The 27,890-nt window shown below is 46.8% G+C and overlaps 1 protein-coding gene across 1 annotated transcript in view; it reads right to left on the minus strand.

Moving 5' to 3' along the window:
- The window catches only part of LOC140695102 (uncharacterized), a 33,546-nt gene extending 24,826 nt beyond the window's left edge, over positions 1-8,720 (minus strand). The window contains exons 1-3 of the mRNA XM_072958014.1: positions 8,583-8,720; positions 5,906-6,186; positions 5,301-5,379 (exon numbers count right to left, since the gene is read on the minus strand). Coding sequence (XP_072814115.1) covers positions 5,301-5,379; positions 5,906-6,186; positions 8,583-8,655 — 433 coding nt within the window. The 5' untranslated portion in view covers positions 8,656-8,720. The remainder of the gene's footprint in view (positions 1-5,300; positions 5,380-5,905; positions 6,187-8,582) is intronic.
- Between the last annotated feature and the right edge of the window lie 19,170 nt (positions 8,721-27,890).

A 27,890-nucleotide genomic window follows, 5' to 3' on the forward strand; every position in this document is an offset into this window, starting at 1 on the left:
GACATCGGCTCCACCCTGAGCTCAACCAGCACCTCGTTCTGCGTCTCGGGATTCAGAGTCTCATTTATAAGCAAAGGGATGAAACTGTCCCAGGACAGGCTGTCCAACAGGAATGAAATGAGAGTCATGTAAATAACGTTTCCCAGTTGCCACGTTTAAAATGTAACAAAAAAAAACCAAGTAACTGATTTTAAGAACAGACCTTACTTATTCTACTGTATGTAAAATACTATCATTTTGACGTGTAATCAATATAGAAAGTAACAAGATAGTTTATATTCTTTTTACTAGACAAGTTTCAGCGTCTGATGTGCATTTGACTTACAGCACATCTCAGCTCAGACCGGCCTCCTCCCCAGCACTACTAAAATCAGTAGCTGTGGCTACTCTATTGGACAGCAACTCCAGGGGTCCCCCCAAGTGTCCTGGCTGAAAAGGGGGAGTAAGTGTCCACACTAACCCTAAAAGGATCTCTCTGAAACAAAGGCGGATTTAGTTTTAAACGTCTGAAAACCGGCGGGCTACACCTCCTTCCCGCCTTGGCTACAAGAAAGCCCTCCTCCTTGATGATCCCATTCTGGATGTAGGGAAGCAATCTGTCACACAGCCAGGGTGGCCCGGCCTTCAGGTTGACTTGCCTGCTGTCTGTGTCCAGTCCCACGAAGTCCTCCTTCTCAAATAGGATGTAGAGGAGGGGGGTCTTCTCCCCAGAATTTTCGGGGTCCCCATCCAGCCACTTGGACTTGGGCAAGATGAAGAGTGACTCAGTGAAGTCGTCGATCCTCTTCTCCACCACCCTGCAGTCCTCGTAGATTGAAGGCCACGTCGGTGTGCGGCTGCTCGGCCACCTCCCCATACAGCACAAAGACATAGAGCTGAGAGTCGTAGAGCGTGGTGCCATACAGCTCCTCTGTGCGTGGAGCTTCTAGAAGGTCTTGGCCAAGAGGCAGTCAGTAATGGTGACAAGGCCCATGACATTGCGGTGGGTCTGGAAGTCACTCCATCCATTCTCGGGCACATAGAGATACCTATAGTAGATACAGAGTGCCCACTGGGAGCCGCACGGTCTGATCTGGCTCACCAAGGAGATTCCATTATAGATGCAAAAGAAATTCTCTAAGATGATCCCCACGGGTTGGACCACAATCGGGAGAGTCTGGTGGTCCTCAGCGCACTGCACGTAGTCAGGGGCGTTCATGTTGCAGGCCCTGCCGAGAAGGGAGGGTAAATCGATGTACATACTGTGCTGTGGGCTGCGGGCCTCACTGGGATGCGGCGACCTGGTGTGCACCAGCCAGAAGGCAAGGGAAGTCCAAGCAAATCGGGGATAATTTTGTCCTCAGCATCTGCACATGGCTACTGAAGCTCAGATCACATTACCCAGCTTTTGGTCTAGGCTTCCATCCCCTGCAGAAAAGGATCATTTCTTGTTTTCTGTTTCCAAGCACCTAGGCAGGCCCTGATGCAAAGTCGGTGCTCAAAACTGCTGAATAAATGAATGAATAAAGGAACTGCTTCCCCACCCCTCAGCAGGATATAATGCAAAGAACCATAGTAGGATCAAAATATCTGGATTTCAACGCCAATTTATTTGAACTCCTAAGGTGCAGAATAATGGGTAAGAAAACTTGCTTTGGGGAGGAGGGTACAGTTCAGTGGTAGAGCACGTGCTTAGCATGTTCAAGGACCTAGGCTCAATCCTCAGTACCTCATTTTAGAAAAATGAAACAAATAAATAAACTTAATTAACCCCCTCAAAAAATATTTTCTCCATTCAAAATTCAAAAAAAACCACCTTGCAATTGACACAACATTGTAAACTTGACTATACTTCAATTAAAAAAAAACTTCTTGCCTTACAAGAATATATCTGGATTATGGAAGTTTGCAAATGTAAAATGCCTAGGGTACCACCTGCATAAGAAGAAGGAACTGTACAAATGTACTATCCCTCATTTATGAGCTATTTTTCCTTTGGGGAGATTATAACCTCTCAGAGATATTTTTCTCATATTAAAAAAAAAAAGAAAAAGAAAACATTACCTGATTCTCCATACTGCTGAAGAATCAGATAACCCTATGAAAGCATCTGACCCACAGAGTTTATTCAATAAATGTTTGTTGAATGAATGAATAAACAAGCAAAGTGAATGCTGCTCCCTGCCACAGACCATCATAATGGTACTGCTTGGAAATGCCAAGCCCACGTTCCACCCAAATCTTCACTAACCACGTGGGTGACCTGGGCAGACCTGTGTGCTTCTCTCAACACCAGTTTATTCATAAATAGAAATGAGGGCAATAACACAAACCTAAAAGGGTTAGTGAGTCACGAATGAATAGTACCCCAACTTTGCAAGATGGAACTATTAAAGAAAATTGGGCAAAGAGTCCATAGGCCCTCTCCATATTATCTCTTACAACTACATGGGAATCTACATTACATCTAAAAATAAAAAGTCTATTATTTTAAAGAGGCTATTGAGTTTAAATCAGCTCACCGTCTCAAATAAGGAACACACAGTACAAATAAGAGAATGCGCAGCCCATGAGATGCACTCAGTAAATATTCCCACTGAACCCACTGGTCCCTCCAAATTCAGAGCATGAGGATGTGTCCTCGTGGCCAGAGGCCACTGCACCTGAAGCTAAAAAAGCTAATGGTCCCCACTTTCAAAAGCCCCTGCCACCAACCTAGGTCTAATTTTGTATTTGTAATTTTCTTTCTTTTTATAAAATAGAAATCCCCAATTGCATAGCCTTCAGGTCACCAAAACCTGACCACAGAGATCATGATGGCAACCCTCCTTGGTGAAACAATAAAATGAAAAGCCATTTCCACAAGACCTGTGTGTAAATCTACTAGGGAACTTCATCCTGGACTGAGAGGAAGAGGACTGGGGAGGAGGGGGCAATCTGAGGCACACAGACCCATGGGCCACCTGTCCCACGATGGACATTACACTCAACCCTCACCCTCCAGGAACTTCAAAATACACACAGACAGAGTGATGTGGACAATATATATGTATTTTTAAAGAAATTCCGACTCTCTAGCAGGTCTTGTATCTACCGAGACACAAATGGCTTATGTGTATAATGTTTCACAAAAGCCTTAAAACATTACCACCCCAACTTGACACATTAAGAAACTAGGGATAGAGGTTTATCACATTGTGCAAGTTTAGAGGGATGCCACATCAGACACTGTATTTAAACCCAAGCCTTTGCTCCAGTGCTCACACAAGAAAGTGTGACATACTGCCCCTTTCCTGCCCTCTCCCTGCAATAAATCTCTGAAGAGTCTTTTCTGTGCCACGTGGAATCACAATCACGTCAATTTACCACAAAGAGCTATGTGACTCCTTGGAGGACGTGTCAAAATCTAAAGGGTTGTGATGGGAGGAGAGATTTGAATTTTCTGTTTCTCAAAGGAAACATGGCTTTAAAAGAAACTGAAAAGCACTTATCTAGTCTAAGCCTTCATTGTGCAGAGAAGGAAATGGAGGCTCAGAAGAGATGAGGAAAGGGACTTATTAACAAATATTGCCTCAGTGCAGCACCAAGCCAGCCCTGGGCCCTTCTGGGGGAGTACCTGGAAGGCCCAGGAAAATGATTGTTAGAAAAAGGAAAGAGAAGAAGCATACAAGGCCCTGTCTCTACACCACCATACCATGAAGTTCCACCAAATTATCCAGTATTGGGTGCAGCCAAAATTTAGGTGGGCTAAAGAGGTTATAGAAACCTGGAAGTCTCAACCATAGTGGAAATTCCAACATTTACTGTTTTTTTCCAAGTTCAAGCATCAGTTCAGTGGGCACTCCATACGAGGGACTACACGAGGCCTGGAGTTCTCCCAAATACAGATCTCTATTATCACGTGTGCAAACCACACACAGGCCCACCAGAAGAAAAACGCCCACACATAAGATGGAACTACTGAAACAGAAAAGAGCCAACCAGCATATATTGCTAGCAAAAACGGTGCTGCTAGAAATAGACTCATGGACATAGAAAGCAAACTGTTGTTAGCAGGCAGGAAAGGGAGGATTAACAGATACACATTAATAAATATAAAATAAATGACAAGGACCTACTATATAGCACAGGGTACTATTTTCAATTTCTTGTAATGAGTTGTACTAAAAACAATCTGAAAAACATTTATATACATATACATAAGCTTATAACTGAATCTCTGCTGTACATCTGAAGCTAACATGGTAAATTTACAACACTTCAATAAAAAATAATTTTATATAATAAGTAAAAATAAAAGCAACGCCATAAAAAAAAAAAGTAAAAGAACACGGTAATCCCCTTAGCTGTAGGTGGTGGAGAACTCTGCATGCACCAAGTCCATTCGAATACTCCAGCACTGGCGGTCACTCATTCTAACCATCAGAGAATCACTTGGCTTCTACGAGGTTACTTTTCTCTTCAGTGAAAGGCTACAGTTGCATCTAATGATGTATTGAATCTCATCATTCACAAACCCAAGAATTAATGAGGATTTCCCATAGGCCTGGCTCTGGACAGATGAAAAGATAGGGTCCCAGATATATTCATGTGTAGAAGAAGTTTATGCCATAAAGACATTAATTCTTCCTGCTTTGATAGACAGATTCATTGCAATTCTGATTAGAATTCCTCCCAGATATTTCATGGAATGTAACAAGTTAATTTATGGTCAGGAACAGCCAAGAAACTTCTTTAGAACCACCACTGGGAAGGGGTGGATAGGTCATGCATTTCAACTGGTCTTTCTGATGTGATGAAAACGTTCTGGAATAATAATGGTTGCACAAATGTGAATATGCTAAAAGCTGCTGAATTGTAACATTCAAGTGGGTGGACTTCATGGTGTGTGAACAATATCACAATAAAGCTGTTATATGAAAAAATCCTTCTTGCCAATTATTTTTCCCTCTATACTACTAGTCTGTCCCACAATTTAAGTAAAACAAACAAAAAAAAAAAACAAAACAAACCAGATTTTGCCAGGAGCTCTTTAGGAGTGCAATGTCCCTGGGTCTCCAACGCCTCGGGTTGTGCTGTTCCTGTTAACACACAATAGCTGGGCTGGACTAGTTAGGGACTATAAGTATCTTTTTAAGATCGACGGTCTCACGTTTCACCCTGGGAGAGTGAATGATGGAGGATGAGACAGCCTCATGCCTTCAGCTCATTTTTAACTGAACCAAGCCCTGCTTTCACCACTGTAATCCCTCTCAGTATAAAAACATGTGACATCAACAAGCACCGCCATCATAACACCTGAAAGTGTTCAAGGTACTTACCTGGGGCAGAAATCCTGATCAAGGAGACAGAAGCTCCCTCAGCACTGCCGCTCCCTTTTCCCGACTCCACCAGGAGAAGCTGGGAGTTACAGCCGCGGGCTCTCAGCCTGGGGAGCAGCGCCCACGCCGCTAATCTGGACCTCAGGGATCGGGAAAGGGAGAGGAAGGCAGCCCCTGGGTCGCGGGGCAGGGAGAGCGGGGTGGGGGACGCGGGCTGCAGCCCCGCTCGGAGGCCAGCCCCAGCCCCAGCCCAAGCCGCCCGCCCCGTCCGGGTGTGCAGACCCCGCCCGCCCGGGACACAGCCCGCCCAGTGGTGGGGACGGGTCGGCGGCCTAGGAGAGGAAGCCCGGGAGGGGAGGACTCGCGGGCGGGAGAGGGGAAGCGGATGCCAGCCGCGGACTGAAGGGAGCCCGGCTGGGTCAAGAGGCGGCAGGGGCACACCTGGCCCTGGGCAGCTGTGGCCGGGGCGCCGGGGCAGGTGGCGCGGGCAGAGGGGTCTGGCCCGAGCAATCCAGCTGAACACACGCTGACTGGCGCCCTGGGGGGCTGTGACACGCCGACCGCCCTCCCGCAGCCGCCTCACCCCTTTCCCGATATCCCCTCACCTTGCACTTCCACAGCCAGAGGCCCCGGCCCCAGGCAGTAGCCAAAGGCCTACAGGGCGACAGAGCTGAGAAGCCATTGGGGCCGATCCCCGGCTCGGAGCTGGAGCTTCCAACCCGCGGTCCAGCTGGCAGCAACTGCGCATGCGCAGGAGGGCCAGCGATCCGCTCTGGGTCCTGAGAGAGAAGGGGAACCGAGGGAGGGAGAATAGGGGAGGAGGAGGGGAGGCGGGGAAAAGTGGAGGGAGACACATGGACAGGAGGAGCAGAGGGAAGGCAGTTATCTGGAATTGGGAGGGGAGTAACAGAGATGGGGAGAAAGCGTTTTACCTCTTGTGGCACCCCGAAGGAGGCAGCAGTCCTGCCTATACACCCTTCTCTTACCCGTCATTGCCCACAGCTCATATTTTACGTCCCTGGCCCAGCCCTCCAGCTAAGGTCTCTGCAGAAACCCTACGGGTATCATACCCGTTGCCCCCACAAGGAGCTAGGTTTACTGTTGCTCAGGGAACCAAGCACCCGCAGGTGTTGTTTCTCAGAACTACCTTGGGAAGAGTACATATTCCCCTTTTACACGCTGGGAAACAGGCAGGCACGATCTCTGCCTTAGCTCCACTGTCCCAAATGTTGCGCTGGCAGGGAGCGGGAGGTAAAATGTCAGAGCCCCAGAAGGAGCAGACTGCCTGAGTGTTGGTGTAGAGTCCCCATCCCTCCTGGGTAAACCACACCCCAACCTCGGGGAATAATCAAGGGCTCACCGTAGGCCCCTGTGTGTGGGAGAGCTGCCCTCAGTCCCAGTGTCCTACTTGCTAGGTAGGTAGAAGTGTTATTGAGTCCAAATTCATTCTCCTCAGTGCAGGACAGGCCAGTAAGTTGGGAGACCAAGTGTTGGGGCATGGAATAGCAAGTTTCTGTAGACCTAGATGGCAAACTAATGTCCTGGAAAACCATCTCCCCAAGTCAGAATTCAGGCTGCTTTCCTATGTGCTTGGTTTTTGCAAACTTCTTGGTGTAGGAATTCCTTCTTGTTAGAATCCTTTGTTCTTGCAGCTATCTCCCTGGGTCAGATCCCTGTAAACCTCCAACAAAACAAACGTTATTTTCTATTCTGCAACGTGTTATCTTTATATGATTGGAAAAGTGTTAAATACCCTTAAAGGTCAGAGCCTTCAGAATAGGTTCTCCTGTATATTTTAGGCTCTAGGCAACATTGTTTTACAAGCAAGAAGAAGCCTAGGAGACAGAGCACAGGGTTAAAGTCAAAGGAACAGATCTAATATGGAGTCAGATTTCTTCTTTTCTATTACTGTGGCAGAAGCCACTTGAGGATTTAAATCCCTTAAAGTTAAAAATAAGTAAAACTTTAAAGGAATTTACATACATTGGTGGGAACTTGCATAGCATATCTGGAAAAGCACACAAAGGATTGTAAACATTGGCATCTCCAGGGAGGCGTGTAAGAACAGAGGATGAGGGAAAACTTCTTTCACTTGAGTGTTTTTTGCTCTGTTTGAATTTTTTTAACCATATGCATATATTTCTTTTTCAGTTAAAATAAATGTGTAATGGAGCAAAGGAGTAACTAGTTCAGCAAATACAGCAGCCATAGACTCACTGAGTCATCATTTTCGATTTAAGCCAGGAAGCATTGATTGTCTCTCTCCTATGTGCCCAGTGCTGTTTTAAAACTTTTTTATATATTTTTTTTATAAAATAATAACATGCTATCCCTCACCCCTGCTCAGGGCTGGTGGGAAACCAACTGAGTTTTTATTGAGTTGTTTTCCAAGGAGTAGAGATGAGTTATAAACAGAACACAACTTCAGGGCAAAACAGGCGGACTGGTTTTCCAGCAGGCCAGATAGCGATGACGGGTTTTCAATAGAGGCGCACAGAGGCTGAAAGAGAAAGCCTCCAGGACCCTACAGAAAGCTGCCCACAGTGCCTTCTCCATGGCACTACTGAAATAGGAAAGAACAAATCTGACTCCATATTAGATCTGTTCCTTTGACTTTAAACCTGTGCCCTGTTTCCTAGGCTTAGTCTTGCTGTTTCTGCACCTTTTTTGAAACAATGTTGCCTAGATCCTGAAATATACAGGAGACCCTATTCTCAAGGCTCTGACTTTGAAGGATATTATCACTTTTCCATTCGTATAAAGATAACAAGATACAGAATAGAAAATAACATTTGCTTGTTGGAGGTTTACACGGATCTGACCCAGGTGAAGAGCTGCAAGAACAAAGGATTCTAACAACAAAGAATTCATACACCAAGTTTGCAACAACCAAGCATTCCCGCTTCCCCTTTTTAATATAAGAAGAGCCTGAATTCTGACTTGGGATGATGGTTCTCCAGGACATTGGTCTACCATCTTCTCCGCTGGCTTTACAAATTAAAGCCGCTATTTCTTGCCCCAAATCCTTGTCTCCTGATGTGTTGGCCTATAATGCACGAGTAGAACAAGCGTGGACTCGGAAACACAAACATACATTGAAAGTACGCATTTGGTATATTAAATGACCTGCTTCCACTCGTATTCCTGAGGTTTTCTTCTCTTGACCACTCCTACTATATTTATGAAAAACCTGTCATGTGGACACATTTCCTTCTCTAGCCACTACCCTTCCATGTAAAAACTGATGCCAAGAAGGCAATGGAAGTTGCTAGAAGGTATTACCTGGCCAAAAAAGAGCAGAAGTGGGTTCTGGCTGATGTTCAGGAGCAGGCCGGGGCACCTGACAAGATGTCATAAGTACGGATAGACAGCTGGGCACCAAAGGAGAAGCTTCTAAACTTCCATGAGGGACTTGGATAGGAAGGAACAATCCCAGACTATAGCTCTGATCCCACCACGAGCTTCCTGGGCAAGGCTGGGCAAGTCATTTAAATTCTCTAGACCCGTGCTGTCCAACACGGGAGCCACCAGCCACATGCAGGATTATGATGTTATTCTGTAGCCAGACAGAATTATAAATAAACACTTTATTGCAAAGGGTCAGCAGGTATAATATTTAAAAACATTATTGGTTATCTTGCCTTAACAAGTTATTTTTGTATGTCTAGCTTTCTGTGGGTTGTAATGCCTGCGACTAATGTTTCCCTTACAGTGAGGTATTTTGAAATTATAAGTTACTGGGCACAGTACACTCATATCACAGTTGAAAAAAACTGATTAAATAAGCAAGGTGATCTGACTTAGTAGTTATGAGCAGGGGCTCTGGGGCCAGCCTGCATAAGTATTAATTCTCACTTTCCCTCCAGGGAGTTCTGTGTGAATCTTGGACAAATTATTGTTGCTGTTGTTGTTGTTGTTGTCGTTGTCATTGTTATTATTTGTGCCTCTTTTTCCTTACCTTTTAAATAGCGAGGAAAATGTAGACTCTATCCCCTACAGTGTTGGCAGGATTAAATGAGTAAACGTCTGTGCTGCCCACTTCCCTGGGTTTCAGCATTCTCCAGGCAATCAGTGCAAAACACAGTGGCATTCTCCACTGTCTTCGTCAGTCTGGGATTCTGTAACAAATTACCGTGTGTCGGGTGGCTTAAACAACCAGCATATTCCTTATGGTTTGGAGGCTGAGGCTTTCAAGGTCAATGTATCTGGGAGAGGATTGCCAGCTCGAAGATGGCTGTCTTCCCACTATCTTCATGGCCCAGAGAGGAGAGAGAAGCAAGCACTTTGGGGCCCTGTATAAGAACACTAATACCATTCATGAGGGCTCTACTCTCATGACCTCATTTTATCCTACTAATCACCTCCCAAAGGCCCCGCATCCCTATATCATCACCCTGGGAGATGAGGTTTCGACATATGGATTTTGAGGGGATGCATTCAGTCCACACATTGGCTAACTCTCCCAAACATGCAGTCATCAAACCTGTAGCTAATTTCAAAATAATGTTTATATCTCTCTGCCCATTTCCATTCCTACATCTACTAACACTGAAGCCCTGCTACATTTTATTTCTTATTTTCCTTGTGAGGTTTAATTGATTCCTCTAACTCCAAGGATTCGCTCACTCCAGTCTGCTTGACAGCCCTGCCAGGTAGGTCTTCCTTAAAACACCTTCCCACTTCACCTGGTTGTTTTTAGGTGTAAATGTCAGAATTCTCTCCACACCCCATCCTAGACCTTTAATCCCTTACACTACCACTCACTATGTTATTTTCCTATTACCACTGTAACAAATTCCCATAAGCTTAATAGCTTAAACCAGCACAGAATTATTAGCTTATGGCTGTGGATGTCAGAGATCCAACACAGTTCTCATTGGGATAAATTCAAGATACCAGCAGGGTTCCTTCCTCCTAGAGGGTCTAGAAGAGAATGTTTCCTTTTTTTTTTCCAGTTTACAGAGGTCACCCACCTTCCTTAGCTTGTGCCCCTCAACTTCCTCCATTTTCATGGTCAGCAGCCTTTCTGAACATTGCTCCATCGCTACACCTCCCTCTGATTTTAAACTCAGCTGGGAAATATCCTCCATTTTAAGGACCCCTGTGATTACATTCAGCCCACCTGGACAATCCAGACTACTCACCCTATTGTCTCATCTCAGGATCCCCTTGTCCCATCCCACTCAGGCAGTATGTATGTGGCTGTGACATTCACCTTGTGTAACATTTCCTCATGAGCAATTTATGGTTCAAGGCACTTATAAGTGACTTTTTGTTTTTCTTCCTTATCCTTTCTACATTCAGTTTGTCTGGTGAGATTATATGAATCCTTTTTATTTGTGCCCCTGCACTAATCTATAATAATGTATCATGGGTTTAAAGGCTAACTAATAGACAATTTAGGAGACAGAAATCCTCTAAGATTTTTAATCCTAAAATATCTGTCATCCCTTTTGCCATGTACAGTAACATGTCACAGGTGGCTACCCTGTGGCCGGGGAGGGACATGATTCTGCCATCACACTCCCCTCATTCTCACCAATGTGCTGATCAACTAACCAAGGATCTATGCTCTCCAATTCACTCACTTCCTCCTCCTTTCCATTGACTATCCTGTTCCCACCGCTTCCTTCATTCACCACATCAGGATTTCATGACCACATTCTCCCCTAAATGAAATGGGTATCTTGCATCTAATGTCTGACAGCTGTTCTTATTTTATATGCACACACTGACCTACACATAATCCCGTCCATCTCTTTATTTTCCTAGAATCTTCCAGAAGAATCAGTTCCATGATGATGATGATGATACTGACAATGATGACAGGGGCCTCTCAAGGATTCTGATAAAGAGGGAATCGATAAAGGGAGGGAATCATTGCAAAATTGCCCCAGAAACAGGCTTAAAGGTAAATAACTCTTATAGTGTTTAATGAAATTGACTAATATTTAACTATTTTTAAGACTTTATATCACTGAATTTAAAATTTTAACGGGAATTTTCATTCACTACTAACCAAGATTCAACTCTGGGACCAAAATCTAAGGATTTCTGTCTTCTAAAAAATTGTCCACTAGCCTTTTAAACACGTGATCCTTTTAAAAAGTTTAGTGCTGGGCTGAAAATAAGCAGGATTCATATAATCTCACGAGACACAGTGAATGTGGAAAGACTAAGAAATAAAAACAAAAAGCCATTCATAACGTCTTGAACTTTATGTTGCTCACAGGAGAAAATGTTTGCCAATGTGTGTGTCACATCAACATGACGACTGAGTGGGATGGGGAAGCTGATCTTCCTCATCAGTCATTTATGCTGATTTGTTAGATGCCAAAACAGTTTCCTCATTGAAATTGCTTCTAACAAGTATGGAAGAATTTAGGTTCTACCAAAAGCAGGCTAAATATTTTCCCCTGCTTTCAGGTCTCTGGACTGAATGTCCCCACAAGAAGGACATGATTATGTTTCATAGGGAAGTCTTCCTGAGAAGCAACAGGCTTTTCTAGGGCAGAACTGCAGGGCCCCCCATGGAGGGCTGGAGGAGGTCTAGAGGGGACACTGGAAAAACAGCAGGAGTGAATTCAGATACTGCTGCTCAGGTCGCCAAAGACAGCATTGCTATCTCTAAGGATATGACATTCTCCCAAATTTTCCATGAGTGAAGGAGCCTGTGAACACTAAGCAGGTTGTTAAGACACAGCAGCACATAATTTGCGTGACAACACAATTAGAGTATGATTTGATATTTGGAAAATAACTAGCCCATTGTTCTTTGAAACTGCAGCAGTAGCAATAGAAATAAAAAAGACTGAGCCGTCTTGGAGACAACAATCAATAAACAATTCTAAATCTGCAGAATTCCTTGACAATATTCAAGCAATGAGCTAGATGTGTGCTGCAGATACCTCTTACTGCAGGGCTCACTCCTGCAAAGCATAGAACTAGTTTCTCAGCACACAGAGGGAACCAAGTCAAGATTCCTAATCTTTTGAGATTTACTAAATGGCTGGAAAGATCAGACAAGTACATACAGGCAAATATGATTAAATGGAATCAAATAATATCAAATGTGATTTGAGCACAGACGAAAGAGAAATTCCTTTCACCTGGGATCTAGAGAGACTTCTTCAGAAAATGTGGCTTTGGAGACGGCCAAAGACATGGGTGGAATTTTGGCAGAACAGGATGTAAGGAATTTAAAAACTTATTCTATAATTCATATAAAAATTCAAAGGATCCCAAAAATCCAAAACAACTTTGAACAAGAAAAACAAAGTTGGAAGACTTGCACTATCTGATTTTCAAACTTTTTTTATAAAGCTACAGTAATCAGAAATTATGGTGTTGGTGTAAAACAGGAAAATAGAATAATGGAACACAATAGAATGTTCAGAACTAAACCAAGACTTATACAGACAATTGATTCTCAAAAAGGATGCTGTGGAGAAAGGATCTTTTCAGCATGTAGTGCTGGAACAATTAGATCGTGATACGCAAAAAAAAAAAAATGAACTTTGATCCACACCTCACAAAATATACAAAATTTACCTCAAAATGGATCATAGATCTTAATAGGAAATCTAAAACTATAAAACAGCTAGGAGAACAAGCATAGGCTTAAGGTTTATGGCCTTGGGTTTGGCAAATTTTTCTTTGCTATGACACCAAAAGTATCATCTATTTTAAAAAGAAACTGATAGAGTGAACTTTATGAACATGAAGACTCTTCAATGCTCTTCTAAACACTGCTAAGCAAATGAAAAGACAAGCCATAGACAGAAGCTATTTGCAGATCATATATCTGATAAAGGTCTCTCTTTGTATCTGATCCAGAATAAAGAGGTCTCAAAATTCAATAATAATTCAAACACCTGAATGAATGAGGCCAGAAAACACACTTCAGTAAAGATATCCAGATGGATAATAAGCATATGAAAAGATGCTGATTAAAGGTGTCATTAGTCATTAGAGAAACACTTTTAAAAACCACAGTGAGATACTAGTTCACATACATACTAGAATGAATACAGTTAGAAAGACTGACCTTACAAGGTGCTGGCAAGGAAGTAGAGCAACCAGAACTGATACACACCACGAGGAATTTACAATAGTACAACCATTTTGGAAAAGTCTTTAACAGATTCTTTTAAAAAGGTAAACACCTGTGTACCATATAATCCAGACATTCCTCATCTGGTGCTTTAGAAAGGAAAAGCATATGTCCATACAAAGACTTGTAGCCAAATATTCACTGCTATTTTATTTATAATAGCACAAGTTGTAAATAACCCATGCATCCATCAAGAAGTAAATGCAGAAAGAAATGATGGTCTATACAAACACTGCTCACAATAAACTCTTCAGTAAAAACTCAGCACTAAACAATATTCTACTATAAGACAAACAAGCTATTAATACAGCAACACAGATGATTCTCAAAATAATTACACTGAATGAAAGAAGTCAGACAACATAGAGTAGATACTGCATGAATCCATTCATATAAGGATCTTGAAAATGCAAACCAATATGTTGTGATAGAAAGCAGATCAACGGTTCCCAGGGGAAGAGACGGGGAGGGAGGGAGGGACAACAAAAGTCAGGAGAGAAGCTTTGTGGGTGATGGGTATGTTCACTGTCTTGAGTGTGGTCATGGTTCCTTGGGGATATACTTACGTCAAAACGTATTAAGCTGTACACTTTAAACGTGTGAAAATTATTTTGCCAAGTATACCTCAAAGCTGTTTTAAGAAAAAAGGCACTTTAGTCCTGATCCACCTCAGCGCCTGATTGGAGTGACATGATCAGTCCCTCACACTGTCTGCCTAACGGGAAGGTAGAAAAGCTCTCACGGAAGATAACATGGATTTTTCATTTGCAATGTCTGCCATGTAATAAAGAATTTCTAGACATGCAACATGTCCAGACTATATGACAGATAACATGAGAATAAGGAGCATTAGACAAAGGATGCAAACCCCAGGTGATGTAGGCATCAGAGTTACCAATAAAGGCTATAAAATACTTTTAATATATTCAAGAAAATAAGGAAATGATGGGAGAATAGATAACAGGGTAGAGACTTTCACCAGAGAAATATACTGGAATGTATTTTTAGGAAAAATCAAACTGATACTCTAGAACTGAAGCTTTCAGCTCTGGAAACAGGTAAACAGAGCTAATTAGGATCCCTTTTAAGTAAAACTTTCAGTAATTCTGGGTAAAATATAACAACAAATTAACACAGAGCTAACTATGGAGAGAGAAGTTCCCTGATGACAATACAAAGAGGACACTTAAAGCCCAGAGTGGTCATCTTGTGAGCTGATGCCACCGCACCCTGGAGGGAAGGGGTTTTCATCTGCACATAAATAGGGATACAATGTCCACGTAGGAAAAAGGGTCCATACCAGATGTAGAAGACTCTTCCTCTATATCTATATAGTCAGAGACAGAGATGTAAAGTGGCAGCAGAGGTCACAGTGACACAGGGCCCTGGGCCAAGGAGTGTGAGCACCTCTGCAAGCTGGGAAAGGTAGGATGACGAATCCCTCCCAAGAGCCTCGGTGTGGAACTTAGCCTTGGCCACTCGTTGGTTTTAGCCCACTGACATTGACTTTGCACTACTGCACCCTAGAACAGTGAGAAGATGAATGTGTATTGCTTTAAGCCACTGAGTCTGTGGTCCTTTGTTACAACAGCAATAGGAAAGGAACTCAGGAACCAATATGAACTTGAACCACAGGCTGCCTGCTGTGCTGGCAGGAAGTCCTTTGTCTCTGATCCTGGGGGAGTGTCCTGTCCTCTGGCAGCATCCACAAACTACCTCATGCTAACTTGGCAGTTTGCAGAGGGTTAAATCTTATCCCTGCACAGTTCTTGATATTTAGTTAATAAAAATGATGGTGTCATCATGGGTATTTTTCCATCTTTTAAATACCCTTCAGTCTTCTAATAAAGCTACTTCTAATTAAGAGACCGTGTAAATAGTTTTCAATCTTCATAATAAATAACTGTGGTTTTATCTGGTTACTTAAATTATGAATAATAATGTTCACATTTGTAAAAGTTATTAAAATCAACATTGTTTAATGAAAATATCATTTCTTTTCGCATGAACATGTATTAACTACAAGAAATGTTCCATGCTTTCTTCTACGATTTACTGTTAGAGCCTTAAAGAATAATATTTTCCTCAAAAGATATTACGGCAAAGGGATTTCTTTTGGTGGAACTGTTCCGGCATCAAATCTGGTGCATGTCTCAGGCCACTGGCAACATAGAGATGATAGAAATTAGGAGGCATTATAAACACAGAATCATTTTTAAAGGAATTAAAAAAACTGGATGTGTGTAAACAAAGAATCAGAGAATATTCTGGTGAAATAAATGTATTTTTCAGCTTAAGCAAGACATGGGGTGAATAAATCTGAAATGAAAAAACCACCCAGAGATTAGCAGCGAGTCATGCACGCAGTGTGAATGATCAAAACCAAGTTGTTTCCAAACCAGTGTGCAGGCTTGATGCCTTCATGAATCAAATCTGTGTGGCACCAGGCCACCTCGAATACATGTTGATGAGGTATTTATAAGCCCTTCACCATCCCAAATCAAAGCCCACGCAAGAGCCACAAGACCATCACCTACACATTTGGAAAACACACAACATGGTGAATAGCACTTTTCTTGTTCAGTAGCCGGTGGCAGCGAACTGTCAGCAGACAGAGATACAGGGACACAGAGGCACCTCCCCTCACTCAGCTGATAAACTTCCGTGCATCCCTGGGGACAGGATTGTCATAAAATGCACCATGGATTGATTCTCCTCCTAGGAAAGGAACCGTAGTGCTGTCATTAGGTTTGAGCAGGGGTGGGTGGAGGATCTCAGAAGAGTTGTTTCAGCACACCAATAGAATTCTTGGCCACCGTGACCACGAAAGACAAGTCCCCTGCCATCCCGGTAGGCACTTGGGCTCCTGACAAAAGCTGGGCTCAGTAAAGGGTTGAGTAGAAGGCACAGACCTGAGGGATGCCCCAGCAATAGGCAGGAGGTAGGGCCTGGTTTATACTGCTCTGGGTGTATCCCAGACTCATCCGAATACGAAATCAGAAATTTGCAAAACAGCAGAGCTGGGGTGGATCATCTACTCCAGACTCCTCACCTTACAGTTAAAAGGGTGGCAACCCTGACAGGCAAAGCAACGTGCTAAAGGCAGAGCGTGGAAGTGGCAGTGCCAGATGAAACGCAGCGTGCAACCCCCGTTCAAGGCCGCTGACTCTGACGACGGGGCCAAGGTTTCCAATGAGGAGAATAAGACAGTGTAAATACTTTGTTCCCCCTAAAACCCCAAATGTTTTTTAAAGGCACAAAAACTCACCTTAACTAGATCTCTTCTGAGGGGGCTCTCTTCTGCTTCTTCGTCTTTCTGTCTCCATTTCCCTCTCTCAGACACAAACACATTCAGTTTTGTGAAAGGGGACTTCCTTCCATACAAAGACAGACTTCACATCTTCAGAAAGATACCTGAGAAAGCACGTTTCTCAATTCAAGTCTTTGTGGGAGTTCTGGGCAACTGGCTTATTTTCTAGAACAATCGGTAGTTACAAAATCAGGAAATCATCTTCCACAAAGGCAGAGTTCTGGTCCGTGTTGATAAAGTTGGGGATGTCACATTTCATGAGTCTGTTCGGCTCCTCCTCTGGCCACCTGCTGCATCTGATGGCTTCCTGGAGCCGAATAACACTGTAAAGGGCTATGGTAGGGATACCAGCTTTGGCCTTGTCCAAGTGGTCCACTTCATTGATGTAGCAGTGAAAGAGGGACCTAGATTCGTCATTGCACTGCCAGAGAACACCTTGGGCAGCAGCGGTCTTCCAAAGTCTGACACAAAGCTGTTGAGTCTAAATCTCTTCTCGGGAGACTCTGCATTGCTACAAAGAAAACCAAAATAAAATATCGTTCACAGTGTAGCGCGGTGACCTGAAGAATCATAGTTTTTGCCATCTACTGAGAGTAAATCCCTGCACAGAGCATGCTGACATGCACTGGAATTGAAAGACATCACTTCTGAACACATACAATTAAACCCAAGGCAAAAGTCTAAAGTGAGGGCCCATGGACCATCCTAAAAAGACATCGTTCCCTGAGAATCCTCAATATTGGTGCCTCGCACACCAGTGTTTCTCCGTGGGACACTCAGATCTCTTCATCAGGATTCGTTAAAGTGCTTCTTAAAATGTAGAATTCTGGGGTGCACACCCTCAGAGTCTCCAGAGGTAGCGACTGGTAGTCTGTATTTTCATAGCCACCAGGATAACTAAACATGCTCAGGTTTAGCACCGCAGTCTACATCGGGTCACCTGAGCATCGACAATTCTGTCTCACGGGATGGGGGGTGCCATGTGTGTCAGGGTGCTGTCCTACCCATGTGTCTCCCCTGATTCTCAGAACTGACAGTGCTGCCCCATTGGGCACGAAATACCACCGTTTCACAATGCATACGCAGGGCGCCCGACTGAAAAACTATCAGTGATAGGAGAGGGGACAAAACTCAGCTTCCTGTTACCTTGTTTCACTTACTGTGGGACGAGTGATCAATTCAAGGGTAATAAATCAGTGAATGAGTGAATAACATGACTCGCATTAGTCCCACGAGTGCCTGGAAGAGCAAGCCTGGGCACATTGAGAACCATAACAGCCCATCTACTTAAATGTCATCCTCCACAGATCTATGTATAGGTTACTTCCACCCAGGCAGTGACTCCAGAAGGGCAAGAATCACGTATGAACACACTCTCAAATCCAGAACAGAACCTGACAACAATTAGGCTCTGGAGTCTGTGTTTAGCGAGTGTGGAATCTCAGTGATTCCAGCTCTTACACCTTGCCTTCCCATCCCACCACACACGATATGGCCCTTATGTCCAGTTCTCCCGGGGCTGGGGCCACGGAACCCATTTATAGGACTGGAAGAATCTGATCATTTAAACCATCCCCCAGATTATCATCAAGAGTCACCTGCATTTCAGGGATCAGTAATCCCAGAAGCTTTGCAGTTCAGGCAGCTGAGGGATTTTTATATCAGCTCTGTCTTCTACTGTGACTGCCTGGGTGACATCAGACAAGGAACTCTGAAAAGCCTGAACTTTTCCTTTCAGGAATAATCTAATTAACAAATCTCGTTGACCACTCAACAAATGTGATGTGAAGATCAATAATTTACACAGGAGTACAACATTCACTAGGTCGTGGATTTAGAATCAGAAGAAAATCATTTTAGAAAGATTGACAGAATGTAGCTTTAATGCGAATTTAAGTATTCTTACCTTTCAGTAAATCATCTTCCCCTACTTATCACTTCACCCAAGTTTAAAAGATGTCTGAGAACAGGGATGAGTGTGTCAGCAATCTGAGACCCAATAACCTAAAATGTCACCTAGGAAAAAGAGGGGAGTAACACATTTTTAAAAAGCATGGTGAGGATGGCGGGGCCATCCCCAACCCCAGACTATGAAGCTCTGAGTAATAGCTTTCCTGCCTGCCTGGGGCATCAGCTGATGTGAAAATCCACCCAGAAACCTCACTGTCCAGCAGCTCTTCCATAACACAGGCTACACTTTCTCAGAATTAAGAATTGCGTCCAGTAACCACTTCGCTGAAGAATAAAGACAAAGGAGAACAAGAGAGTTCTGCCCCTCCCAAGGGAGAGCCCAGACCTCGGGCTGCATGCACTGCGCCCACCTCCCTGGAGAAGAATAAACTGGAGAAGGGCGTTCTGCGAAACTGGGGCAGCAAAGGTTGAGATGGGAACAAATTGACCAGCTGGCCAGGGACAGCCCCCTCCGTCGCTGCCTTGGCGGCTGCCTCAGCCCTCTCAGCCCATCCTGCCCACCTCCGGTGGCTAAGCTGTCAGGGAAATTGCTTTGCGACCTGGAGCAGCAGAGGCTGCCCTCAGGCCAATCTGCGGAAAAGATGGGAGCTAAACCCCCAGCTCCCGAGCGGCAGGCTCCATACCCCCGCCAACACCCCGACGCCCCCGCACCCTACCGCAACCCCGGGGAAATATGACCCGAAGAAGTGTGACCTGGGAACGAGGGGCAGCAGAGGCCGCCCCCACGTCAGGCCTGCAGAGAGATTGGAGCTTATCCTCCAGCTCTCCAGGGGCAGCCCCTGTCCTCTCCACCTCCTGATCTCACCGCGCCCACCTTCCAGGAGCAATCAGACCAGGTGTGGGGTGTCAGGCGAATCTTGCGCCAGAGAGGACGTCCCCAGGCCAGGTCAGGGGAGAGGAGAAGAAGTGGCCCCATTAGGCGGGGCAGCCGGCCGTCGCAACTGCCTCTGCCCCTCGACCACATCGGGCTCGTCTCCCAGGAGCAAGCTGACCTGGAGACGGGCATCCGGCTTCTTGGGCAGCAGAGGACGCCCCCAGGATTGGTCACGGGGAAGAGGAGAGCAAATTGACAGGCTCCGCGCTGCAGGTCTTCTACCCCCGCCATCGCCACCCCCGCACCTTAAAGGCACCGCCCAGGGCGCCCCTCCCCCAGCAGGCTGAGTGGGACAGGTTCGTCTGGTGACCTGGGGCAGGAGAGGCCACTCCCACACCAGGCCATCGGGGAGACGGGAGCCAATCCACCAGCTCCCCAAGGCAGCCCCTACCCCCGCAGCAGCCACCACTCTTGCCCATGACCTCACAGTGGCCTTCTCTAGGGAGCAGGCTGACCTGGAGATGGACGTCCGACGAACTTGGGACAACAGGGACCGCCCCAAGGGCAAACCATGGGGGGAAGTGGGAGCAAATGGACAAGTTCCATGGGAAAACCTGCCGCTGCTGCCACCACCCCCAAAGTACCAAGTCCAACTCCCGGGGTCAGGCCGACTAGGATACACGCGTCTCATAACACAGGGCAACAGCGACCGCCCCCAGGACAAGACGCGGGGAAGATGGGAGCAAATGGTCCGCTCCCCCGCTGCAGGCCCCCGACCACCGCCACCCCTGCACCCTGACTACCCTGCCTCCCGCCCCCAGCAGGCAAAGTGGGACAGGGGTGTCCCGGGACCTGGAGCAGCAGAGGCCGCCTTCAGGCCACGCGGTGCAGACATGGAGCTAATCCACAATCTCCTCCGGGGCAGCCTCCCTATGCCTGCAGCCACCACCTTACCAGCCCCCTGACCGCACCGCACCCATCTCCCAGGAGCAAGCTCACCTGGAGTCGGACCTCAGGCAAATCCTCGGCGGCAGACGTCGCCCCCAAGCCAGGCCGTGGGGGAGAGAAGAAATGGAGCAACTCCCTGGAACACATCCCCTGCCCCTGCCGCCTCCGCCGCCGCCTCCCAGGAGCAAGTTCATCTGGAGACCCGCGTCCCGCCTCTAGGGCAGCAGAAGCCGCCCCTGGCTCCGCCTCTGGGGAGAGCGGAGCGAATTGATCGGCTCCCCCGCGGCAGCCTCCCTCCCCCCGTGGGTCCCGCACCTTAACGGCCCCGCCCCCACTCCGCACTCAGCAAGCTGAGTGGGACAGGAGTGTCCGGCGACCTGGGGAAGAAGAGGCCGCTCCCAGGCCCAGCAGCCGGGACAAGGCAGCTATTCCACCCGTTCACCAGGGGTAGACCCGCTCCGCCCCTCTGCCGCTGCCACCGCCCTCTGACCTAACGGCCCCACCTACCAGGAGCAAGCTTACCTGGAGTGCAACATCTGGCGAATCTCCTGCGGCCAAGCCCCACCCCAGGCCAGGCTGCAGGGAAGAGAAGAAATCGATCGGCTTGCCCGGGCAGCGTCCCAACCGCCACCGCCGCCGCCGCCGCCCAAAAGCATTGCAATAGCCTACCGGGGTCAGGCTGACTGCAAGGATGTGCACTTGCCTTCTTATCCTGGCCAGGTCCCTGAGCACCTCCCTGCATCCCTACACTCCCTGCACCTCTGCTCCCCTGCTACTCTCTGCAATTCTGCATCCCTCCACCCCCACATCCCCTGAAATGCCTGCGCCCTCCACAGCCCCTGCACCCCTGTCACCAGTTACACTTTTGCGCTGCTTACACTCCTGCACCCCTGCATGTCCCACACACCACCTCTTGGGCCTTTGGCAGAGTCTCTGCTGTTAGACCAATGCACAGTGACTCACTCTTTGCCAGTATATGATGCATCAGTGGACGTCAGGGGTTGCCTGCAGGAAGGTACATGTTCCCGGTCACTAGCCTGGGCCACTAGGGTGATCTCTGTGAGGTCACCCAGGACGGGTTCAGAGATGCTGTTCTCTGGGAAGAGAGGAGTTGAAACCGGTCTTGAGGGCAGAGCTGTGCTCACCAGGCCGTCCACGCTTCATGTTTTACACAGGGCTTCGGAGAAGTGAAATGGATCCGGCCAAGTAATACCGGCCTGCTGTGAGCCCACCTCAGTCCTGGGCTCTGAGTCAGACCGACTGGCTCCCTCAATCAGGGCCCAGTTTGGGCACCTGAATGGTCCCTTTGAGGCATCCCAACAGTTCTCAGGATGAAGTCTGGCTGCTTCCACCCCATGGCCCTCCCTCCTACTGTGCTGGCCTCAGGAAGGTTCCTTATATGGGGAAGAAGGCAGCCCACACCCTACCCCACCCCTCACCTTTCTCTAACCCAGGCTGGTGCTCTCTCTGCCCCTCAGAGTCTGGGAAGCCATCCCTCTTCAGTTATGTCCCTTCTGAGATGGACTTGCTTCCACTCAATTCTAGGCGAGGATGCACCATGGAATGCACTGGGTAAGAGAACCAAAATAAATAATTTCTTCTGTGAGGTTGTCTGTTTATCTACTGGGGCTGGGCTGTGTGTAGTTTGCTACAGCTATTGGTGTGAGAGGCTAAAACAGCCTGTGTGTCCTTGTTTTCATCTCCCCGCTGTCTTTGGGTTTTCCCTATACACTCCTGAGACATTTACTTCTGTTAGTATTATTCCTGTTATTACACACGGGCCCTACTGACATGGAGGTAAGGTGTTGGGGGAGCGGGACAGAGCAGGGCATCTGCAGTCCTGTGATTAGTTCTCATTGAGCCTGTGCCCTGAGCTGTGACCTCCACAAGTGTGTCTCTTTCCCCCCACCCCAATTTGGGTGACACAGAAGGGATTTCCCTTCTCCCAGGTTGGTTAGGCTCTGGTAAAATAATTTCTCATTAAAAAAACAAACAAAAAACAACTTCCCCCAATGAAACAGAATGTTCTGGGTGTATTTCAATACAGTTATTTTCTCCTCTCCAGGCAGGAATCATGAGGAGTTATCCTCTGACCTTCATTCTGAGAACAGGACACGGTCCTGGATGTAAAATACATGAAAAAGAGCATGGGGCCCCTCTGACTGGCCCGCTGGAGTTGTCACACTCTGATTTCCCCACACTGAGCCTCCTGCTGGCCTCAGGGACCTGTTAAATCTGCCTGCCCCCGGGGTTCTTACAAAAGCAGGTTCTGCCTTGGGAGCTGTGACTCTCCAAGCCTGCCCGCTGTTCCCTTTGCAACCTCTCTGGGTTGGAAGCAGCTTTCCCCCTCAGTCTTCTGGGATCTAAGAAGAGCAGTGGGTTTGCAGCTCCCTCAGATTTGGTGTTATTTTCAGGACAGGAGGAAGAACTTCTGAGCTCCACACGAGCTGGACCAGAGGCTGGAATCCTCCCTTCCTCTGCCACCGTGCAATCAGTGGCTGTGGTTCTAGCCGAGTTTCTGAAGATGTGGACTTAAACACACATATCCCAGCCCTCACAGGAGCACACAGTCCCATAAATCCCCCTAGTTTCCACTGGTAACTATGGAGCCGATGGGGACACGGGTTTCGGGACCACAGAGGCCTGACTGCACGACTTGCTCCGTGGCCTATTTACGTGGTTGCTCCGGGCCTTGTCTGAAGTGGCTTGCTTACCACACCTGGTACGTGGGAAACACAAAATAAGTACTAGAACCTTCACTTTTTCTCCCTCCAGGGCCTTCAAACGTAGAAAGTAATAAGTGAACTCAGACAGCCTAGTCACCACAATGAGGTCCGTCCAGCCTGGCTCTCCTGAGTGATGGGCACTGACTTGCACCTTAACTCGGAACAGTAGGGGAACTGCCTTCCTCTAACTGGGCCTCTCCCCACACCAGGCACGCCCGCAGCTCAGACGGGGCCAGCTCCCCAACTGAGGTGTGTGCTGGTGGCTTCAGTGTGACCTGGCCCTGCCGGGACATGAACCTGCAGTGAGTGAGGTGGAGGGTCGGGTGGAGGGGGGTCCCTTCTGGGGTGGCAGGGGGCCCGGTAGCACCCCTCCCAGCCTGGTGCCTGGGGCTCCCTAACACCTCCTACAGCTCCTGGGTTGGCTCCGGTCCTGGCCACTCCACACACCCTCCCAGTATCTTTTCATTATGTCCCTTTTCTGCTTTTATCAGCGAGAAGTGGCTTCTGTTGCTTGTTCAGTGAAACAGTACATCGGGAAACCAGACTACTTCTAACATCAGTAAAATACCAACCTCGGTCAGCTCGCCGGGCAGACCGTGCAGCACAAAGGCCTGAACAGGGCTGTGCGAACGGCTTACGTGAAGGGTCCTCAGCATCTGTCTTCAGAGATACAGAAGCTGATGGTTCAGGTAAAACCTCAGGGTGGGATTGAGGAATCCAAAGCTGGTTGGTTTCAAAGGCTAACTGGTCAGACCAGACCCCTGAGCTGTGGTCAGAAGCCTGGCTCAACGTCACGCAGACTCAGCGCCCTAAGTGCCAGGTGGGGCTGGTGCTGTTCCCTTTGCAGGCTCTCGTTGGGGATTCACTGTAGCCCCTTAAATACAGCAGAAATTCCAGCCCCATTAGCCCCCACCCTGAGTGTTCCATGACACAAATCCCGGGAGTGTTTAATTTTCATCTTTGTTTAGGAGGATGAAGGTGGTTCAAGAGAAGACATAAATTCACACTTAGTGACACAAGGTCACAGCCAGTACTTCCTCCACGGAGAGCTATGTGCTCCCACAGTGGTGGCTGGGGGCTGGGCAGAGACCCTCTGCTGGTCCCAGAGGGACTCGCTCATCTGGCCACAACTCATGGGTTGGACAGAAGATCCAGAGGGTGACAGAGCATCTTTCCTGGGAATTTGGAACTGACACATAGAAATCAAGTTCACTCATCTGGAATTTGGCGGAGGGGAGGGGCGGTGGTTGGAAATCAAATGAAACCAGAGCATGAGAGAAACTTAGAAGTGAAAGAGCGAGAGACAGAGAGACTGAGCTTGTGAGAGCAAATAGTCAGAAAGAAGGCAAACAATCAGGGGACAGAAGAATTCCAGCTCCTGACTGTGTAGTCTGTCCCAGCCCATCAATGACCCCGCGAGATGTTTAATAACATTCCAGTTTTGCAGATTAGGAAACAGGCTGAAAGAGGTGGGGGCTGGGTTTGGGTGCACAGTTAATTCAATTGCCACTGGACCCCACACTTCCCATTGCCTGAAGGCACCCTAATCCTCACTGGGACCCCTGTGGTCCCCTGACAGCCCAGCACCCTGATCAAAGGGACCCTGCGTGAGTGGGAACCCCTCTTGAGTGTGGAGAGTTCCCTGCCCCGAGATGCCATGCATCAGCAAGCTCCCGCTCACCCCAGGTTAACATCAGCCCAGCTGTACAGTCTCCCAACCCGCTTCCCTCCCTGCCAGGCACCCCCATCCTTACCACCGAGTGTACTGCAGGAATTCAGGCACAGGGATGCCCAAATCAACACGAGCCCATCGGCTATAGAAAAAGCAGACTCCCAGCCCCACCTGGGTTGCGAGGGGACAGAAGGTGTCCTCAACTTTCATGTGTCTAAGACAATCTTCTTCAGCTGGAGGTTCTAGAGAAAAATAAAAGGTCCAAAACATAGTTCGGTGAGGAATTCCTCCAAGGACCTGACTCCAGTGTCTACAACCATGTGTACCTACCCCCGGAATTGGGGTGAAGGTGGATTATTGATCAGCACAACCCCTGGTGGCCCAGCTCCTTGGCTTGGCTGCCCAGAGGGGGCTGGGGGAATGGGTAAGGCCAGGGCACTCAGGAAAAGCACAGAGGACCTGAGCTCTCCCTTCTGCACTCGTAAACCCTTCCCCAAATCTCAAGGCATTGGACAGAGATCCGCCACAATAATGAGATGCTCCCATCTCTTCACTCACTCCTGTCGGTTCACTTACATGCTGAGCATCCACTGGGTCCCAGGACAAGACACATAGGATGGCTGATGGGACAGGCTTGGTCCTTCCCCCTGGAACCTGTTCAATCTGATCAAAGAATGATCACTTATAAAGAGTTTCTCAAAATTATACAGAGACCAAAGACCAACTGCAGAGTGAACCAAATTTAAAAATATATATGAAGATCCCCCAGTCTCCCCGCCTAAGGTTAACAGCATAAAGCAAAAAGTTCTTGCCTTTAATCAGCAGGGAAGTTGTCACCCCCTCTCAGGTGGAAAGGAGAGTTATTCTTTGAGCACGTCACAGAAGTGCTCCATCGGATTGGACCAGGGCATCTACATTCATTCAGCAAATGTGTATAAGCTCCTACTACATACGGGAATCTCCTAACTAGACCGTTCCCAAGGCTCTCGGGCTTTATCAGTCAACAAAATAGACATGACTCCCCATCACTGGGGGCTCAGAATTTTAGCAGAGGAAACAGGCAGCATGTTGGGGTAGCAAGAGTTTGGAAAAATTTTTAAAAAAGAGTGATATGAGCAAACTCGGGTGATGGCGGTGGGGTGGGAGGCAGGCAGGAGAGAATAAGGCAATCCTGGCAGATCTCACGGAGTAATGAACTTGAAGCAGAATAGATCCGGAGGAAGAAGGAAGAGCCGGAGCCAGAGGCCCCCAGAGTGAGGGGGAGAGTGTGGGCAGAGAGGCAGAGCACGCCGGGTCCTGAGGCCTTTGTGACGACTTTGGCTCCTAATGACATGGTGACCCGTTTAGTGAGTTTTGAGGGGAGGGGTGATGTAGTCCAACTTATGCTTTTGTGTTTGTGTTTTTTGGGGGGAAGTAATTTATTTATTTTAATGAATGTGCTGGTGATTGAACCCAGGATCTCAAGCATGCTAAGCATGCGCCCTACCACTGAGCAACACCCACCACCCCCAATGTATGTTTTTACAGGCTCCCTCTGACTCTGTGTGGATGAGAGATTGTAGGAAAGCAAAGATGGAAACAGAAGGCTATTGGTATCCAGGAAAGGCTGAAGGTGGCTCTTAGGAGGGCGGGGAGCAGAGAGCAGGTATTTAATTAAGACAGAATATCCAGAATTTTCTAACAAGCTGGATTTGCTGTCTGTGAGTGTAAAAGAAAGAGAGAGAAAGGACATGGTTCCAACATCTGGGCCTGGACAATGGGAGGGATGTCCTCTCCGGATGGGAAAGGGGATGGGAAAAGGTGGGGCTGAGCAGGTGGAAAGGGGCTGGTATCAGCTCAGTTCTTCAATGTCATGGTTAAGGGGTGTGTTACATATTGCCACAGAAGTGCCTAATAGGTAGAGGAATCTGTTTTCTTTTTCTTTTTAACATTTAAAAAATATAATTAAACATATTAATTGTATTATGTGAATGATTTGGGAATTTTGTTTCATGCCAAGTTATATGTTATATATAGCCAAATGGAGCATATATCAAAAAGGGGAGAAATGAGGGCTTTCACATAAACTGACTGTCCGTAACGTAGGTAAAATTTCAATAAAACCAGTCTTCAGGGCAAAAACCTCATCTCGGTGTTACATAAAAATAAATGAAAAACGACTATGTTGATGTACCATTATTTCATGTTACATAATAGCCCCAAACTAACAGTGTTTAACTATGAGGCTTGTAGAAATACTATTCGCTTTATTCACATAAATACAGAAGTGCAGAAATGTTCTAAGGCAGAATTAGCATCTTAGTGGAAATAATACATATTTGAGCATTTTACATGATATATATGTACTGATTCAAAATTTGGAAAAGTAATTTCATAGTAGAACATATGTATGAATGTGAAAGCAAGATGAATGAAAGGAAAAGAATGTGATGTGAGTCTCAGGGATAAAGGCTCAGATGGAAAGGGGAAATCAGGGAATTTTGGAGAAATCGAGAAATTGATGGCATGCCAATTTCCAAGGCTGGGTTGCTTCCACCAAAGGAATAGCAGAGAGAGAGAGGAGAGGCCCAGGAACCCACCCTGGGGAACACCCACAGTATATGTTTGGAAAAAACAGGAGACATTGGCAAAGGACCAGCCAGCAGGCCAAAAGCAGAAACAGACAGAGAGATGGGCTGGGGGTTGAGTGAAGCAGGAACACGGGGTAGGAGGGATGGAAGAGCTGGGTCAAATGCTGCCGAGGGGCCAAGCATGATGAGGAGTCAAAATTGACCACTATATTTAGCAACATGGGGTCACTGATGGCCTTGACAGGGCAGTTTCCATAGAGCGAGGGATCAGGCGAAAAGCCAGAATGGGTGTAAAAGGGGATGGCTCAAGAGAAGATGCAGACAGTGAGTTTAAACAACTCCTTAAAGATTTGCTGCAAAGACACAGGGTGGCAATTGGTGGGGGTGAATTAGGGTCAAGGAGTGCTGTTGGTTTAAGAGGATGGACGTTTATATACTGATGGTGCCAACTAGCAGGAGAACAAAA

This window comes from Vicugna pacos, unplaced genomic scaffold (assembly GCF_048564905.1).
Source record: "Vicugna pacos unplaced genomic scaffold, VicPac4 scaffold_139, whole genome shotgun sequence".
Lineage (NCBI taxonomy): Eukaryota > Metazoa > Chordata > Mammalia > Artiodactyla > Camelidae > Vicugna > Vicugna pacos.